This window comes from Carex rostrata, chromosome 33, assembly GCF_964058835.1.
Source record: "Carex rostrata chromosome 33, lpCarRost1.2, whole genome shotgun sequence".
Lineage (NCBI taxonomy): Eukaryota > Viridiplantae > Streptophyta > Magnoliopsida > Poales > Cyperaceae > Carex > Carex rostrata.
In genome coordinates, this window is record NC_135950.1 from 4,762,876 (window position 1) to 4,782,728 (window position 19,853).

General features: G+C 34.4%; 3 protein-coding genes across 4 annotated transcripts in view; 2 read left to right on the forward strand and 1 right to left on the reverse strand.

Moving 5' to 3' along the window:
* Positions 1-7,123: 7,123 nt before the first annotated feature.
* LOC144548397 (uncharacterized) overlaps positions 7,124-19,853 on the reverse strand; it is a 42,777-nt gene continuing 30,047 nt past the window's right edge. Inside the window, exon 7 of the mRNA XM_078297059.1 lies at positions 7,124-7,673. Coding sequence (XP_078153185.1) covers positions 7,124-7,673 — 550 coding nt within the window. The remainder of the gene's footprint in view (positions 7,674-19,853) is intronic.
* LOC144548506 (uncharacterized) lies at positions 12,144-13,296 on the forward strand. 2 transcript variants are annotated; one of them, XM_078297194.1, is made up of 5 exons: positions 12,144-12,282; positions 12,390-12,497; positions 12,568-12,706; positions 12,789-12,958; positions 13,048-13,296. In XM_078297194.1, the coding sequence occupies exons 3-5, from the start codon at positions 12,586-12,588 to the stop codon at positions 13,171-13,173; spliced, it is 417 nt and encodes a 138-aa protein (XP_078153320.1). In that variant the 5' UTR covers positions 12,144-12,282; positions 12,390-12,497; positions 12,568-12,585; the 3' UTR covers positions 13,174-13,296. The 2 variants fall into 2 exon arrangements, with proteins under 2 accessions (XP_078153320.1, XP_078153321.1); XM_078297195.1 differs by having other exon boundaries at positions 12,390-12,706.
* On the forward strand, positions 16,007-18,650 carry LOC144548727 (alpha-terpineol synthase, chloroplastic-like). Its single transcript, XM_078297453.1, has 7 exons — positions 16,007-16,211; positions 16,426-16,693; positions 16,905-17,262; positions 17,381-17,599; positions 17,710-17,851; positions 17,930-18,178; positions 18,346-18,650. Exons 1-7 carry the CDS (start codon positions 16,083-16,085, stop codon positions 18,646-18,648), a joined length of 1,668 nt encoding a protein of 555 aa, XP_078153579.1. The 5' UTR covers positions 16,007-16,082; the 3' UTR covers positions 18,649-18,650.

Sequence of the window (19,853 nt, forward strand, 5' to 3'; positions counted from 1 at the left end):
TCAGATTATGGACAAGCTTATCCCATAGACTTTTCAGATCCTCCTTATTGGCAACACCTGTTGCTTTTTTCATCATCTCAGCAATAAGCAGACGGACCTCTATACCTGTTACCTCAAACTTTGCTTGCTGTTCTTCTTCTGTCAAATCTGACATGCGGCGTAGAGTAACAGTGGCAGGCCTGGCCTCACACCGTTCTCCATCAAAGCTGCTTCTGCATATGTATTACAATTAATTCAATTTCGAATTCGAACCAGGCCCAGTTCGATTCGTTTACGCTGTAGTGCGGAACCAGGCCCAATTCGTTTACGCTGTAGTTCAATTCGTGGGCCCAATTCGTTTACGCTGTAGCTAATCTTGGCGAATTCAATGCGTACCAGTGAATCGTGGCCTAATTTCTTGTGAGCGCATTCAATGCGTGGGGCCCTCCTTCCTGAAGTTAGGAAATAAATCTGCAGCGATTCCAAATCCCTCCCTTCAAATTTTAAAATGCACAAATCTCAAAGAGGAGTTACCTTTTATGTACAAATCTTTAAACAAATGAAGGGAGGGATTTGGAATTGCAGCAGATTTATTTCTCCTGAAGTTGCAAGGCCGAAAACCTCTTCTCCCCTCCCTCCTCGCTCTTCTTCCATGAATTCGAAGCTTTAAGCTTTAAAATCACTCATCTTTTATGAAATCGCAGCAGATTTATTTCCCTTTAAGCTTTAAGCTTTCAATTTCGAACTAATTTCGAATCAAATCGAACTAGTTCGAATTATACCGAACCAAATTCGAACTAGCCTTTTAGGTTTGAAATCTATTTCAATTTCGAACTGAGTTCGGTTCGAAATAATTTCGAATTCGAATTTGAACTATGTCCAATTCGATTTGGTTCGGTTCGTTTGCAGCCCTGTATATAACGCATGTGCTATTAATTAGATGAAAGGGTAAAGAAAATAGAGACATATTAAATCAATTTTCTTTTTCAATGAAAAGATGGATGAAGAAAGCATCTGTCGTTATCTGGGACAATGAAAAGATGGATGAACAAATTTGACAAATAAAATATGTAACTTAATTATGATAACACAATCAGAAAGCATCTGTCGTTATCTATGACCAGTGCTGTTCTCTGTAGCTATCACAGATATATATTGAGTGTTGATAATATGTAATTAAAACTACAATTAATATCATGTGAAATTAATTTCAAACGTTGTCATAAAAAAAAATCCGAAATTAATCTGGGTAATTGAAATTTGAAATAAAAAATTTAATTATCGCGCTCATCTCACAAAAGAATTCGTATCCCCTCAGGTTTCCTGGCTGAGTAGAATTGTTGTTACAAAGGAAAATATCAAATAAACAGAAAGACTTCTGTAACTTTTTCAACGGTAATCTCATAGAAATAATAAGTTTAATTATAAAATAATATAAACTGAATTAATAAAACATTTTCAAGAGCATAGTGCTCTAGTATTCCCATTAACCTTCAATATAAAATAATATAAAAAGATTAAACAAAACGCTTATTTCCAACTTACCACTTATTTCCATGGACATGGGGCAAGTTATTTCCATGATCTTCTAATAAAATATAATAAATGATCTATTAGGTGGGTCATGGGTCATGCAATATTATTTCCAAGAGCGGATAGGAAGCATTTCCATGTGCAGACAGCAAGAATTTTCATGCGCTATTATTTCTATAAAATATAATAAATAGGATTACCGTTGAAAATAATTAAGTGTGTAAGAAAATGCAATTTCATTTCCATGAACCCTTCATCCGGTTGGAAATAACAAATGCTCCGCATGAAAAAAAAGTAAAATTCTAGTAGTATTGCGCACTTAGCTATTTTTAAATTTTGCGATAAAATATTAATGGGTCTGACCAATGACCATGCTTGTAAAATTCATATTAACAAGCTAAGTTTTCACATCCACAAACAGAATCTAGATGTACTTCGAAATTCCACATGTTGAAAATGTGCACTCCTGATCCTTTAAAACACCAATTCTGCTCTGTTCCATATAACTTTTCATTTTCTGTATAATTAAATTACTTTTTGTGAGGTACTAATTTCCTGTTTTGCTTTATCCAACTTCGAATTTCTGATTGAAGGCAATGGTACAAGAAAATTGGTCAGCGCAGAAAATAGCAAAAACACCACAAGGGATGAGCATCAAAATAGCAAACCTCAAAAAGGCAGTTACTACTTGGAAGAAATAATACAATGAGGACATTAATTACCAGACTAGACTATATAAAGACTGCATAGCCTGATTAGTAGCGCAAGAAGAAAGGAGAAGACTAACAATGACTGAAAAGCTGATAAAAAATCTGCATGAAAATAGATATGACCAAATATGGAAATTGCAGGAGGAAAAATGGAGCCAAAGGGCAAAAAGGGCATGGGTGATGTTAGGGGACAAAAACACACAACTCTTTCATCAAATGGCCTCATATACAAAGAGAAAAAATTGGAGAAGTGTGGTGAATGAGGGGGAGTGCAAATAACAGATAAAAGGAAAAACAAAAATATTTCATGAGCATTTTATAAACCTCATTGGCAAACCGCACCAACAAGGCATGCAGTTCAACTTTCAGAATCTATCTCAAAATTAGCAACACAAACTAATCACCCATATGGAGATTTAACATTGAGCAGAAGGAAAATGCAAAGGTCATGGATGAGTTGCCAAGCAACAATTCCCCGGACCCGATGGGTACACGGGTGAGTTTTTCAATGCTTTCAAATCACTGCTAATACCGGACTTGGTTCGTGTCTTTAATACCATCAGGCAAAACAACTGATTTAATTTATTCAAAAAATTCTCACTCAGATTTCGAACTTTGCAACAAGAAAACATTACTTTTGCCACAAAAACAAAGGTTAGTTGTCAGGTCTTCAATGAAATTACCACTACAACAGAATGTTTTTTCAGCGACCGGCATCTGTGACCGGAGATTTCGCTAGTCGCTGAAAAGCTCATTGTGGAGACATGGACAAAAATTAATGACGATTCTCTCGGTCATGGTCGCCATGCATTACCTCGACCGCTCATCAATGCAAGTGTCAATCTGGCACGCATGTCGCATTGCTTATATAATGGTGGGGATGGTATAGGTGCCCCGGGTCAAAGGATGAAGGGTCTTGTTAAATCTTTGCTGCTAGATTCCATAAGCATGGATTAATTTCATGTGTATTAATTTTAGAAATGGCCACTCATATAAAAAGGATGATTGATGGTGTAATTAATTCCACAACGTACTCGACAATTAAAAAACGGATGATTGAAAAATCATTTATGCTGTACAGGTGCCATGCAAATAATTAATAATTTTATTTAAACCATTTGGATGCAAAATACTTGCATATATTGTATATATGTGCTGCTGTAACGTCTCAATTTTTGAACACTTGGAAAATTTTCTAATTTGAAGTGATGTCTGTTAAATATAAATATATATATATATATATATATAGTAGAACTAGGGTGCTCTTAAGCTCACCAAAGTTTTGGTGGGCTTAACTCTAAAACTTATAAAATCGATTTCAAATGACCAATCCGAACCGTTGAAATCCGCCTACCTTAGGTGTGATGCATCTACATATGAAATTTTTAAACATTCGAATTAATTTAGTATAAAGTGAAGCGGTCAAAATTAGAAGGTTAATAAATTAATTTTAGTGCATTCATTTTTGAACTTTTTTTGACCGCTTGACTTTTTACTAAATTAATTCGAATGTTTAAAAATTTCACACGTAGATGCATCACACGTAAGGTAGACGGGTTTCAACGGTTCGGATTCGTCATTTGAAATCGATTTGACAAGTTTTAGAGTTAAGCTCACCAAAACTTTGGTGAGCTTAAGAGCACCTAGTTCTACTCATATATATATATATATAGAGAGAGAGAGAGAAATATGGATTTCCATATATATTTATGAACCTTTGTATTTTGATAATTTAATATTAATACGTATTAATTAAATCAGAAAATATGCAATTGTAAATTCCCTGAAATATATAGGTTGATAAATTTTGTTGTATTGAAATTTCAAAAGTCTTACTCTAGCTTTTGATATTTCAAAAGTAATTGTAATTTAGTATTTTCAAGCTAAGTTTATTTGTGAAATTTCAAGGGGTTTAAATACAAATCATCAACACTTTTATTTGAGAATAACATATAGGCAAATGCTTCTGTGCATACAAGGACCTATTTGTAAAATGAATATATTTTTATTTTCAAAGTTCAAACAGTCGATCCGAACCGTTCAACTTGTTCTCCATATTAATATGTGCTTGGAGACCAAATTTTACATTTTTCTGAAGTTTTTTACTATTTATTAAGATGGGTACAAAATTCAATGGTCTGAATTTGATATTTTTTGTACTCATCTTAATAAATAGTAAAAAATTTCAGAAAAATGTAAAATTTGGTCTCCAAGCACATATTAATATGGAGAACAAGATGAACGGTTCGGATCGACTGTTTGAACTTTGAAAATAAAAATATGTTCATTTTACAAATAGGTCCTTGTATGCACAGAAGCATCACTCATCTATGTCGTGCTTTTCTAGATCATGCACATTCTTGTCACATAATTTAATTTGAAATACTCCCTTATCTACAGTTTGATTTCTTTCGTCATAATTGTACTGGCGTTGTGTTGATTGAACATTGGTCCAAAGATGAGTTCATTAATTTATTCCCACACTCACTTGGTGTTAGAATTTCACATACACTACTTAATTTCAGATATAACTCTCTTTCTGACATTCGTATTGGTTAAAATAAATATATTCACTATTTACTAGTTTAAGCCAAGTTTCTGGCATTCTGGTACAGTTTAACAGCTATGGTCAATTTCCCTTTGTGTTTACTCAGTCTGTACCAGAATCCATAAAAACAACCAGAAGCAGTAAATATTTTTTTTTTTTAGTGATTTCCTACTAAATAATTATTAAAATTTTTAACCGCAGTGAAGGCCTGCAAATAGAGTACATTGCAATATTTTTAGCAGTACTCTTTCCAGGGGCATTGGTGGGCTTAAACAAAATTTCACTTGAGAATTTGTGTCCTTTTGCTTCCCTTTGTATATACTGTGCCGGTATCTGGCACAACATAGTGGTAAGTTTTTGTGTTTAGTTAAATCTCTTTGTGTTTCTCCTAAGAAACCAATAAAGCTATTTTGGATCGTGAGCAGTTCTTTGTTGTAGCTGTGTTTAGGTTGCGCTTTGACTATGTTGTCTCTTCCTCTGCTCCTATACCCTCTCTATACACACAGTGAAGGCCTTGTTGTAAGTCCCTTTCTTTTGTTGTCACAAAAGCACTGCTGTTAGTCTGTATTTGCAAAAGACACCAATTTTCATTTCTGGAAATTGTAAAATGCATACAATTGTATTTAGGGCCAACAGAATTGTTTTTCTTCTAAATTCAATTCCTACTGTAATTATTCTTTCTGATTTCTCTAAAATTGTAACCAAATCATTTATTTACTAGTAGAGAAGATATTAAGCAAACAAATGTTTTGTGCAAATACAGTTAAAAAATATTATTTTCAAGATAAAAGTATTTTTTCGAGACAAATTATTTAGTTTGAATTTGTCTTGCTTTTACAAATTTAATTAGAATTTGTCTTGCCCATGCTTGGCCTCGGGCTCTCGTAGCAAAGAAGCTCTTGTCCGAAGCTTGCTTCTGTTGTTGCAGGGATGTCAGTTACCAGCCTGTTATATATATATATATATATATATATATATATATATATATTATGAAGGTTCATCAGTTTAGTTTGGAGTTATAACAAGGAAGAACATTTCATTTATTTATATATATATATAGAGGTTGACTTGGGTGAGCCATGGCTCACCAAGCGTTTGTACTCCATGCCGTATTTTTATTTTGAAAGTCCAAACGACCGATTTGAACAGTTCATTTTGTTTTCCATATTAAAATGTGCTTGGAGACCAAATTTTACATTTTTTTGAAATTTTTTTACTATTTATTAAGCATTTTTGAAAATTGCTGTTTTGCTGTGAACAGTAAAAACAGTAAAATTTTCTGGACCATCGGATCAGCAATTTTAAAAAATGCTTAATAAATAATAAAAAATTTTCAAAAAAATGTAAAATTTGGTGTCCAAGCACATTTCAATATGGAGAACAAGATGAACGGTTCAGATCGGTTGTTTGAATTTTTAAAATGGCTAAAATGAGCCATGGCTCACCAACGCGCTATGAGCCATGGCTCCTTTTAGCCCAACTCTATATATATATACTAAAAAGAATTAATATTATAGATGGCTCAGTAGAGCCAGTAAAAGCAGGTTTTTCGGTTTTGTGTTCAAGTGCCACCGAGGCTGCGGTATTATGATTTATATCGTTTTTTCTATTTATTTGACATGCAATGCTGAACCGATTGAAGTCCAAATCTTTTATCTGAATCATCAAAAGGAAAGACTAAAACAAAGTAATTTTGAATGTGCTTAAAAAGGATTTGTAAAATCTGGCAATTCAAATTTAGTCTTTACCATATATTTTGATTTTGTAGTGCTGCTGTGGAATTTAAAGTTTAGAAAACAGAAGAGGGGGATACTATTTCAACATTAAAATGTGACCTCACAATTATGATCCTCTACAATGCTACATGATTATAATAATTGCACACTTGATACTCTTATCAGATAAAGAGCTGTTAATTAATTTTGTAGAAAATTGATTTCTAATATCTTGGGAGGGGTTGTGTCAGTTGCAAACATAGTGAATGTCAACCAAATAAGTAAATGCTAAAATTATGAGATGGTGAACTCTAGGAGATCTTTCTCATCACTCATCAAATATAGATTCTGGTGTCTTAATTAGATTTTTCAAAATTCATAGCCTTGTTAAAGGCCACAATTTTCTTTTCTCTCTTTCCTTCATCTTATTAAAATCAATGGAAATCACCAAAATGAAATAAGGAATTTTTATCGAGCCATGTGCATTCTACCTCTGCTATGGCACAAATCTTAATTCTTTATTTGAGTTGTATTGTTTTTATAATAAAATTAGGTTTTAGATTAGTGTGTGTAATGAAATTATATAAAGAATGGTCAAACCGAGCATATCAGTGAACATAAATATGAAATTAAATTATTTAGGCAATGCCATTAAAAGTACAAAAGAATTCTCTGATAATCATTATAATGGGTTGGAGAGCACAAATGAAGCGGTCCATATAGAGAAGTAAATTATCTATGTCATCATACATCATGGCTTCCTCAAGGAATTCTCGCAAAGCAGGAGTGACAGGGAGGTAATTACCCCTTTCCTTGGATCGCTGGTTGTAATGGGAAATCAGTAAGAAATATGCAGAAGAATGGCCTTGGTTTTCATTTATTGCTTGTGATTGCATCAATTCACTCAGCTTCTCCAGCTCGTCCCTCAAATTCACCATCTCTAACAATATATCTGACGTCATAAACATAATACTTTTCAGATTATGGACAAGCTTATCCCATAGACTTTTCAGATCCTCCTTATTGGCAACACCTGTTGCTTTTTTCATCATCTCAGCAATAAGCAGACGGACCTCTATACCTGTTACCTCAAACTTTGGTTGCTGTTCTTCTTCTGTCAAATCTGACATGCGGCGTACAGTAACAGTGGCAGGCCTGGCCTCACACCGTTCTCCATCAAAGCTGCTTCTGCATATGTATTACAATTAATTCAATTTCGAATTCGAACCAGGCCCAGTTCGATTCGTTTACGCTGTAGTGCGGAACCAGGCCCAATTCGTTTACGCTGTAGTTCAATTCGTGGGCCCAATTCGTTTACGCTGTAGCTAATCTTGGCGAATTCAATGCGTACCAGTGAATCGTGGCCTAATTTCTTGTGAGCGCATTCAATGCGTGGGGCCCTCCTTCCTGAAGTTAGGAAATAAATCTGCAGCGATTCCAAATCCCTCCCTTCAAATTTTAAAATGCACAAATCTCAAAGAGAAGTTACCTTTTATGTACAAATCTTTAAACAAATGAAGGGAGGGATTTGGAATTGCAGCAGATTTATTTCTCCTGAAGTTGCAAGGCCGAAAACCTCTTCTCCCCTCCCTCCTCGCTCTTCTTCCATGAATTCGAAGCTTTAAGCTTTAAAATCACTCATCTTTTATGAAATCGCAGCAGATTTATTTCCCTTTAAGCTTTAAGCTTTCAATTTCGAACTAATTTCGAATCAAATCGAACTAGTTCGAATTATACCGAACCAAATTCGAACTAGCCTTTTAGGTTTGAAATCTATTTCAATTTCGAACTGAGTTCGGTTCGAAATAATTTCGAATTCGAATTCGAACTATGTCCAATTCGATTTGGTTCGGTTCGTTTGCAGCCCTGTATATAACGCATGTGCTATTAATTAGATGAAAGGGTAAAGAAAATAGAGACATATTAAATCAATTTTCTTTTTCAATGAAAAGATGGATGAAGAAAGCATCTGTCGTTATCTGGGACAATGAAAAGATGGATGAACAAATTTGACAAATAAAATATGTAACTTAATTATGATAACACAATCAGAAAGCATCTGTCGTTATCTATGACCAGTGCTGTTCTCTGTAGCTATCACAGATATATATTGAGTGTTGATAATATGTAATTAAAACTACAATTAATATCATGTGAAATTAATTTCAAACGTTGTCATAAAAAAAAATCCGAAATTAATCTGGGTAATTGAAATTTGAAATAAAAAATTTAATTATCGCGCTCATCTCACAAAAGAATTCGTATCCCCTCAGGTTTCCTGGCTGAGTAGAATTGTTGTTACAAAGGAAAATATCAAATAAACAGAAAGACTTCTGTAACTTTTTCAACGGTAATCTCATAGAAATAATAAGTTTAACTATAAAATAATATAAACTGAATTAATAAAACATTTTCAAGAGCATAGTGCTCTAGTATTCCCATTAACCTTCAATATAAAATAATATAAAAAAATTAAACAAAACGCTTATTTCCAACTTACCACTTATTTCCATGGACATGGGGCAAGTTATTTCCATGATCTTCTATTAAAATATAATAAATGATCTATTAGGTGGGTCATGGGTCATGCAATATTATTTCCAAGAGCGGATAGGAAGCATTTCCATGTGCAGACAGCAAGAATTTCCATGCGCTATTATTTCTATAAAATATAATAAATAGGATTACCGTTGAAAATAATTAAGTGTGTAAGAAAATGCAATTTCATTTCCATGAACCCTTCATCCGGTTGGAAATAACAAATGCTCCGCATGAAAAAAAAGTAAAATTCTAGTAGTATTGCGCACTTAGCTATTTTTAAATTTTGCGATAAAATATTAATGGGTCTGACCAATGACCATGCTTGTAAAATTCATATTAACAAGCTAAGTTTTCACATCCACAAACAGAATCTAGATGTACTTCGAAATTCCACATGTTGAAAATGTGCACTCCTGATCCTTTAAAACACCAATTCTGCTCTGTTCCATATAACTTTTCATTTTCTGTATAATTAAATTACTTTTTGTGAGGTACTAATTTCCTGTTTTGCTTTATCCAACTTCGAATTTCTGATTGAAGGCAATGGTACAAGAAAATTGGTCAGCGCAGAAAATAGCAAAAACACCACAAGGGATGAGCATCAAAATAGCAAACCTCAAAAAGGCAGTTACTACTTGGAAGAAATAATACAATGAGGACATTAATTACCAGACTAGACTATATAAAGACTGCATAGCCTGATTAGTAGCGCAAGAAGAAAGGAGAAGACTAACAATGACTGAAAAGCTGATAAAAAATCTGCATGAAAATAGATATGACCAAATATGGAAATTGCAGGAGGAAAAATGGAGCCAAAGGGCAAAAAGGGCATGGGTGATGTTAGGGGACAAAAACACACAACTCTTTCATCAAATGGCCTCATATACAAAGAGAAAAAATTGGAGAAGTGTGGTGAATGAGGGGGAGTGCAAATAACAGATAAAAGGAAAAACAAAAATATTTCATGAGCATTTTATAAACCTCATTGGCAAACCGCACCAACAAGGCATGCAGTTCAACTTTCAGAATCTATCTCAAAATTAGCAACACAAACTAATCACCCATATGGAGATTTAACATTGAGCAGAAGGAAAATGCAAAGGTCATGGATGAGTTGCCAAGCAACAATTCCCCGGACCCGATGGGTACACGGGTGAGTTTTTCAATGCTTTCAAATCACTGCTAATACCGGACTTGGTTCGTGTCTTTAATACCATCAGGCAAAACAACTGATTTAATTTATTCAAAAAATTCTCACTCAGATTTCGAACTTTGCAACAAGAAAACATTACTTTTGCCACAAAAACAAAGGTTAGTTGTCAGGTCTTCAATGAAATTACCACTACAACAGAATGTTTTTTCAGCGACCGGCATCTGTGACCGGAGATTTCGCTAGTCGCTGAAAATGATTTTTCCGTTAAAAAAAAAAAACAACTCCTCCTACGACCGGAATTAGCGACCGGTCATTTCACCGGTCGCAGAAAGTAATTTTTCTGAAAAAAAGAAAAGGCGCTAGACCCTTTCTCTCTCGCGCCAAACCCTAACCCGCCCGTTCCTTTCTCTCTCTCTCACGCTCTCTCTCGCCGTCGCGCCACCAGCTCGCCAGACGGAGCCGTCGCACCCTTCCCTTACCTTCCTCTCGCCAGACAACAGCCAACAATCGAAACCCCTTCATACCAGAAAAAAGTACAAATATGTGCTTGTTAATTGTAGTTTAGACAACCGTATGCATTAAATTATAATGGCAGGGGGGGCGTTTGCATTTGTCATTTTTCGTAATGGCATTATGCATAGATGCAATATACTACAATTATGGAACTCCTTGTTAAATTCTGATCCGATGGGCAATTTTAAGATTTATATTGTGCAATATACTACAATTATGGAACTTATTGTTAAATTCAATATTTTTTTTTTTTTGTTTATAATTTTTTTCACTCTATATTCTATAACCAATTGGTGCATTGAATAGTGTATGCCCAAAATAAACAGTCAAATAGTATATGCCCAAAAATTCAAGGTACAAATGTAAAAATTTAGAAAAAAATCTGATTCTATTATGATTTATCAAATCTAAGATCAATTGCATGTTGTAATTTGTTTTTGTCTAATTTGTTATTCTAATTTGTATTCATAGGAGGAGCTCGAAGAGTTAGAGAAAACAGAGAAGGTTCCTTCAATGCTAGTTGATGTTCCAAAGGAGAAGAATACAATAGGTACTAATTTTGCAATTTTTTTTTTCTGTCTTTTTGAAACAAGGCACTGAACCCGACATTTATTCATCCACACCTTAAAGAAACCAATCAACCCTTTTTGTCTCAATTAAGGCTTGAACATGCAACCTATATATATGCACTATGTACAAATTTTTCTTGAAACTATATGCATTATGTATGTATTTAGTGTAATTTTGTTTTTTACCTATTTCTTTATTTTAGTAGCATGGATTTGTAAATATAAATCAGCGGCAATTTTTTATTGATTCAACGGGCTATATTTTATAATATCGACCAATTAATGTTTTTAGTCATGGTGCTTCTTCTTTAAGTAACAGCCATATCGAAAGATCTTTCGAACTTCATAGGGACTCTGTTTTGATTATTTCATATTAAATATACTTGTAGATCAAAGTTTGTGTTGATTTGGTTGATTTGGCGGGATCAGAGCGAGGGATTAAAGAAGCAGGATCCCCGCTTGTAGTCAGGTAAGTTTTCTCTTTTTGAATGCTTTATCTCATTTAATTGTGTAATACAATTAGTTAGTTATTAGTATCGCAAGTAGTACGTCAAAATTATCCTGGCCCGTACTCCAGATACACAGATTTCCCCGATCGAACCAAGGGAGTTATCCAGGAAGAGTTTTTGGTAAGTAAAATTTTTTGAAATAAAATTCGGCATAATTACTTGTTTCCTTTTTTTTAAGCTAACCAACGATATTAGTTTTTAACTATGCATTGTAGAAGTACTACCAGTTTGCACCGAATGTAAATTTGACTGAGGCATGGAATACACTTAGAAGGGTAGCTGATGGACGGTTGCAGGATATGCTTAGAAGGGTAGCTGATGGACGGTTGCAGGATATGCTCAACAAATGCTTAAAGGCAGCAAGAAAGGTGTACTGGCCCAGACTCGTCGATCATTGGTGCAGCGACGCTTTTGCCAGTTGGAGCAAGCAGAATGCTTCAAATAGGGCCAATGCTGAAGGTTCAGGGGCCACGACTGGATCTGTGAACATGCTTGTTCACAAACAGCACTTCGTAAGTTGTTTTTTATTAAATTAATCTATTTTCATTCTAATTGAATCTAATCGAACTGACCTTGATAATTTTTTTTAAAATGAAATTGTCTTTCAAATTCTTAACAGGAGCTAGAACAAAGGTGTGAACCGTGATGGTCCGATGAGTTGTTCTAGTCTACTCATACAAAAAAGAAGACGGAAGAATACGTTCATGTTAAGGCTAAAAACGCACAGGTAATAATACTTTTGAATTGTTTTATAAAATATCATCGTTCCTGTTGTACATAATTTACAAAATTTGCAGCTAAAATATGAGAGAGCTATGGCGGAGAAGTATGGAGCGGATAAAGACAAATGGCCCACATACGACAGCGACCTCTTGTACTCTACGGGCATTGATGATCAGAATGTCCATGGAGATAACTATGGTCTCGATGCTCTAGGTAAAATAAACATTCTTTGAAATTTGAAATTTATTTTTAGTTTTGTCAGATAATACTAATTGTCTTACTTTTAATGTTTCAGGCAGCACGAGACGCATGTTTCGCTCCAGTGGGTCCAGCAGTGCTCAATCGCATTCATCACAATCATATTCTTCTATGCCGCCAGCTCCGCAACGACTCACAGAAGAAGATATCGACAGGATATCTTCTCGGGTACTTGATCAGTTGGAGGCTCGGTTCAGAGCTTCTTCGGTACGAAATTCGATATTTCAGTATGTTTTAATTGTGAACCATAAACACTAAATCATAATTATCTCAAATATTTTCTTACAACTTCACAGGGAGGTTCGGGCTCGCACCAGGCCTCGCCGCTCGCTCCTCAGGATGACGAGCATGATGACGACGCTGATGACGGCGATGATGACGAGGGGCAGTTCTCAGATGTCGGCGGCGATGGTACCGCTTAGATGATTAGGTATTTGTATCTTGTTCGGATGTTTGTTTTGACATTCTTGGTTTAGATGTTACTTGACATTTAGATTATCTTTTACTTGATGTTATTCGATATTTATGTTTATGTTACTTGACATTTCATATTTTATGTTTGATGATATGGTATTCAGTTTTCTGATATTTATGTTTATATCTGTTTTGTATGTATCGATATCTTGTATTATGTGTATGTATTGATGTTATGTTGTATTATGTGTATACATGTATCGATGTCTTGTATGTGTATTATGTTGTATGTTGGTACGTGTCGTACCAATTATTAAATGGTGCAAATTTAAATAATAAAAAAAAATTCTAAAAACCTGACAGAAGACTTTCAGCGACCGATTTTAAGTATTAGCGACCGTTTTTTGGTCTCAGATATCTTTTTTCTGACGTCAGAAAAAAATTATCAGCGACCGTTTTTAAGTATCAGCGATCGGTTTTTTGGTCGCAGATACCTTTTTGCTGACGTCAGAAAAAAACTATCATCGATCGTTTTTTAAAGTATCAGCGACCGTTTGTTTGGTCGCAGATACCTGTTTTTTTGACGTCAGCAAAAAAACAACGACAAAAAAAATTGGTCACAGAAACATTATCAGCGACCGGAATTCTGGTGACGTCAGCGGGAGAGCATCAGCGACAAAGCTTACAGCGACCATAATTGAGTTTCAGCGACCGGTGTGACTATCAGCGACCGGAATTCCGGTCGTAGAAAGATGGATCTGCTGAAGTGTACCAAGCCTATCTTCTTCTAGGCTCAAGTCCTAAATTTCTGAAACGTTAACTTGCAATGTTTTATTTTATTAATCATTTCCAAACATATTCTGGTCAAAATAGTTGGTGTGTGGTCTCTGTCAAAATAAATTACACTAATATTATTTTCTCAGAAATAACAATATTTGTGGACAGAAATAGATAGCAATATCTGTCAGCATATTCTCAGTAATAGTCATTGTGTACATTTTTGGATAGTGACAGATTCTTATAAAGCAACCCCTGTCAAAATTTTCCCTTGTTCCAAATGTCATATTCGGGAGAATACGGGCCACCATCAAAGTACACATGATTATTTCATGGGTTCTAGATGTCGCTTAGCTTACATTAAACCAAGCCGTACATCTTTTGTTCTGTATAGAAATTGAGTTTTTTTTTTTTTTCTTCAATTAAGGTCAGTGAGAGCATGTAGCTCAACCACAATTGTGAAATTAATCATACCATTACAATATGACCAAACCTAATTCTAACATAGTCAAGCTATAATGTGAACAACAAATATATACCGCAATAAACAATAAAATTAAATGCAGAAGCAAAATCAATCTGAGCTATTATTTCTTTAATTGTAAGGCCCTGTGGGTTGCAACTTTGAATATGTAAATTAGGTTATTGGAAATTTTGATATATTGACCACTTCTAGTTCTCGATACATATATGAATTTAGAGCAGTCGTATTCTCCCAAATTGACACCGGCCACAAGCAAGATAATGATTTAATAGCAACCTACAAAATTTGCTCATGTTTAAAATAATTAATGTTCGTTTAATTTATTTGGGAAAGTACTGAACACAACAGCTATTTTGACTTTAGGTCATTTTCCATGTTTTTAATTGAAATAAGTGTAATGTCTTAACTCTCAAGGACAAATATGGCGTGCAGTGGTACGTGTCACCAAGTTTTGATAGTAGCAGATTCCTATAGAGCAACCCTGTCAAAATTTTCTCTTGTTTCTAATGTCATATTCGGGAGAATAATACGGGTGTTCCTTCACCATCGAAATTCACTACTTTTTACTGGCTTTAGATAGGCAGAAATTCACTGCTTTTGAATGGTCTATAATCTTTAGATCAAGTAATTTTCTACCTATTTAAAAAATAGTAAACAATTAGAAAAAAAAAATATAATTTGAACTTCAAGTAATTTTTCATATGGATATCATTTTAAACAACGTTTTAGAAGGATTTTTTTGGACTTTAAAAATGAATTAGGTATTTATCCATTGTATGGACCAATATACATGCGCTATGCTATACCATAGCCTCAGTTTTGAAAATTTGTAACTATGCTAACCCTTTGTAAAGTCGCCGGGGACCCACTTATTTTGTCTTCGAGGGCCAACCGGCCAAGACCAGATTGATATTTGTTGTGGCCGATTACATGTGACGTAGCTTCCCAGCACTATTGATTTTGTTGTGACTGTACATGTGGCGCACATTGTTTCCACATGCCATGGAGAGTACCCGTTTAGATATTTTTATAATTAGATCATATTCAGGGCAGATTCAGAATTTTAGTAAGAGGTAGGTACAAAATATTGACAAGAGTGCAATATTTTTTTTACTTGGTGAATCAGAGGGGAGTAGCGATAATATAGATCTAAAAAGTTACGGCACGATCAGATACACCACGGCACAACACAGTTCCATCATGGCACGACATGACACGTCTGCAGGCCACATGCTATAATTCACGTGTCTCGTGTCGTGACTATTCATGTGACGTGACGATCTTGCAAAAATTTGGCACGGCACTACACGTCACGCGAAAGATTTGGTCACGACACGACACATGGTCACGTGTAAAAAGTTTCTAATTGTCAAGTGTTTTTCTAATTGTCTCAAAATATAGTAAAAAGTTTCCAGAAAATATAAAATTTGATCTCCAAGTATATTTTCATATGGTAATAATGTTAAGCAATTTGAATCGACTATTTGAATTTTGATAATAGATATATAAATCCAATGCACGAAACGATCCGCACACTGTAAAGAACAATAGCCTCACTCTAAAATCTTGCCTATAAATAGATGGATGATTGAACCGAAAAAAACATCAAAACAAAATCAGAGTGAAATTAATCAGCTGCAGATCTTCAATTGAGAGATGGCAAAGGAGGGGTGCTTGGTGTCATCAGTACCGTGCCACAGAACAATGAAAATGAAAAGACGAACTGCAAATTATGCACCCAACTCGTGGGATTACTACTCCATTTCATCACCACAAAAGAAATACGTATGATCTTCACAAAACTGTCTTATCAATTGTAGTTTTAATTACAATTAATTAGTTTGCATATATTTTTTTCCATTATGTGGTGCAACCTTACGTATACCAAGTCTAAATTCATAATTACTTATCTTATGCATTAAGGCATTTCAAATCACATTGGAATATATCGAGTGCATTTTTCATCTCAGTGATCTATCTTACACAATTTTTTTTATAGGAAACACTAAAAATTAGTAAGTGTTATAAGGAGATGAAGAGCAACATCAGAAGTCAGTTGATATATAAGGAGTCTCAGCTTCCTGCCAAGCTCAACTTGGTAGACATGCTTCAGCGACTCGGAGTTGCTTATCATTTCTCGGAGGAAATAAAACATGTTCTTGAAGAAATGGTAATTAATAATGCAAAAGCTACATTGAAGAATGATTTTGCTTCCTTGGCTCTTCTCTTTAGGCTCATGAGAGAGAATTGTCATGAAGTCCCTCAAGGTATGCTATTCTTCTAATTATGTGTTGCCATTAATACCATTTTCTTTTTTATTAAAAAATGTTATTAATAATATGTACTTATAATTGAGATCCTCACTTGTCCAAGGGTACAATGAAAATTATTCCGGAGTTCTAATCAATAATATTATTGAATAAAAGCCATTTTTTAATTAATAAAATAAAGTCTTACAAAGCTTTCTTTATCTGACAGACATTCTGAGTACTATTATGAATGGAAACGTACAAAATGACATAGAGGCTCTCCTTTCCCTCTATGGCGCCTCATTTCTCACATTTGAGGGAGAGAAATTATCGGACGAACCAAGGGTATTTTCGACCAAACAACTAAATCAACTCAAGAAAACATGCATGGATCAAAAACTGAAGGGGCAAATGGAGCATGCACTAGAGGTCCCATTGCATTGGAGGGTTCCAAGACTGGACACAAGGTGGTACATAGAACAATGTCAAGGAAATCAGAATGTTAATCCTGTGCTAACAAAATTTGCAAAGCTTGAGTACAACAGAGTGCAACTTGTGCATCAAGGAGAACTTTCAAAGCTTACAAGGTACATAATATTCTGATAAATGCATTTATATATATAAATCTCTACCCATTCCGCTTGTATGGTTGATGAACTGAGTTTAATTTTATTTATTCATTTATTGTATTCTTCTATGAGTTAGATGGTGGATAGAACTGGGTTTAAGGGAGAAGGTGCCTTTTGCTAGAGATCGCTTAATTGAATCATTCTTCTATGCAACTGGAATTGCACCAGAACCACATAACACATATTGCAGAGAAGTACTTACAAAACTGGCAGTTCTGATTGTAACTTTGGATGATGTATATGATATTTATGGAACCTTGGATGAGCTATTGCTTTTTACTGAAGTTATCCAGAGGTATATTTGAGAGACCCATTATACATATGTGCTGTATAAATATTATATATGATTTCCGTTGATCAATATTGTGATTACAGTTTAATGTAGAAATTTAAATGAACTTCCAGGTGGGACGAGGTTGAAGCAACAGAAAGACTACCAGAATATATGAGAGCTCTATATGGTGTTATGTTCAATACAACCAAGGAAACAGCTTCTTATGTTCTTGCAAAACATGGCTGGGATGCTTCACCTATCCTTATAAAAGCTGTGAGTTCTTCTAGTTCAAATTAACTTTAGATCAAGTTCAGTTAAATTAATGTTAAAGAAGTTCATTTACTATTACAGTGGCAGGATGCATGTGTTTCCTTCTTAACGGAGGCCAAATGGTACAAAAATGGTTATAAAGCGAAATTTGAAGAGTACCTAGAGAATGGATGGGTTTCATCGACCGCGCCGCTCTTGCTGACGCATGCTTTTATTGTGTTAGGGGACAAAACAACAGCACAAGCTCTGAATCTTCAAATAAAATATCCGAGACTGGTACAATCATGCGCAATGATATTGCGCCTCACCAACGACTGTGCAACTCATCATGTCAGTTATTAATTCATTAGTTTTTTTTTGCTACATTCATGGAGTACTATGCTGTTTTGTTTGGATTAGTTTGAAGTTATAATACTATTCCATACTCCTATTTTTGCCACTTATTGGAAATTCTTAGTTAAAGACCTTCTTTTAATAATGAATTTACATAATTCCAGGCGGAGTTAGAACGAGGTGATGCACCATCGGCCATAGCATGCTACATGCAAGAACAATTGTGTACCGAACAACAAGCGCGCAAGGCCATTGAAAAGCTCATTGTGGAGACATGGAAAAAAATTAATGACGATTCTCTCGGTCATGGTCGCCATGCATTACCTCGACCGCTCATCAATGCAAGTGTCAATCTGGCACGCATGTCTCATTGCTTATATAATGGTGGTGACGGTGTAGGTGCTCCAGGTCTAAGGATGAAGGGTCTTGTTAAATCTTTGCTGCTAGATTCCATAAGCATGGATTAATTTCATGTGTATTAAATATTTTAGAAATGACCACTCATATAAAAAGGATGATTGATGGTGTAATTAATTCCACAACGTACTCGACAATTAAAAAACGGATGATATATTGAAAAATCATTTATGCTGTACGTACAGGTGCCATGCAAATAATTAATAATTTTATTTAAACCATTTGGATGCAAAATACTTGCATATATTGTATGTGCTGCTGTAACGTCTCAATTTTTGAACACTTGGAAAATTTTATAATTTGAAGTGATGTCTGTTAAATATATATATATATATATATATATAGAGTACGGCTAACGCGCTTCCTCTAGCATATGGGCCGAAATGCTTCCGGTGGAAATTTGAAATTTCAAAATCCAAAAAGTCGATCCGAGCCGTTCATCTTCTTCTCCATATTAATATCTGCTTGGAGACCAAATTTTACATTTTTCTGAAATTTTTTACTATTTATTAAGCCATTTTGAAAATCGCTGATCCAACGGTAGCTTCTGATTTTTACTGTTTGGTAAGCCACCGTTGGATCAGCGATTTTCAAAGTGGCTTAATAAATAGTAAAAAATTTCAGAAAAATGTAAAATTTGGTCTCCAAGTAGATATTAATATGGAGAAGAAGATGAACGGTTCGGATCGACTTTTTGGATTTTGAAATTTCAACTTTTCACCGGAAGCATTTCGGCCCATATGCTAGAGGAAGCGCGTTAGCCGTACTCATATATATATATATATATATATATATATATATATAGATAGAGAGAGAGAGAGAGAGAGAGAGAGAGAGAGAGAGAGAAAGATATGGATTTCCATATATATATTTATGAACCTTTGTATTTTGATAATTTAATATTAATACGTATTAATACAATGCAAATACATAAGAATAATTAAATCAGAAAATATGCAATTGTAAATTCCCTGAAATATATAGGTTGATAAATTTTGTTGTATTGAAATTTCAAAAGTGTTACTCTAGCTTTTGATATTTCAAAAGTAATTGTAATTTAGTATTTTCAAGCTAAGTTTATTTGTGAAATTTCAAGGGGTTTAAATACAAATCATCAACACTTTTATTTGAGAATAACATATAATGAAAGAAATTTCTTTTAAATTCTAAAAGTACAGATGGGGACATTTGGCAGCCACCACGTTTATATCATCAAAATCTACAATTTTACCATTCACTTAACTTTACCTAAGCT

Excerpts from the sequence above, each read along its gene's own strand:
- LOC144548506 (XM_078297195.1), top strand. The coding sequence starts at position 12,586 with ATGGCGGAGAAGTATGGAGCGGATAAAGACAAATGGCCCACATACGAC. Across the intron at positions 12,707-12,788 it reads CTATGGTCTCGATGCTCTAG|GCAGCACGAGACGCATGTTT; the intron begins GTAAAATAAACA and ends TTAATGTTTCAG. Across the intron at positions 12,959-13,047 it reads CTCGGTTCAGAGCTTCTTCG|GGAGGTTCGGGCTCGCACCA; the intron begins GTACGAAATTCG and ends ACAACTTCACAG.
- LOC144548727 (XM_078297453.1), top strand. The coding sequence starts at position 16,083 with ATGGCAAAGGAGGGGTGCTTGGTGTCATCAGTACCGTGCCACAGAACA. Across the intron at positions 17,263-17,380 it reads GAACTTTCAAAGCTTACAAG|ATGGTGGATAGAACTGGGTT; the intron begins GTACATAATATT and ends TCTATGAGTTAG. Across the intron at positions 18,179-18,345 it reads ACGACTGTGCAACTCATCAT|GCGGAGTTAGAACGAGGTGA; the intron begins GTCAGTTATTAA and ends ACATAATTCCAG.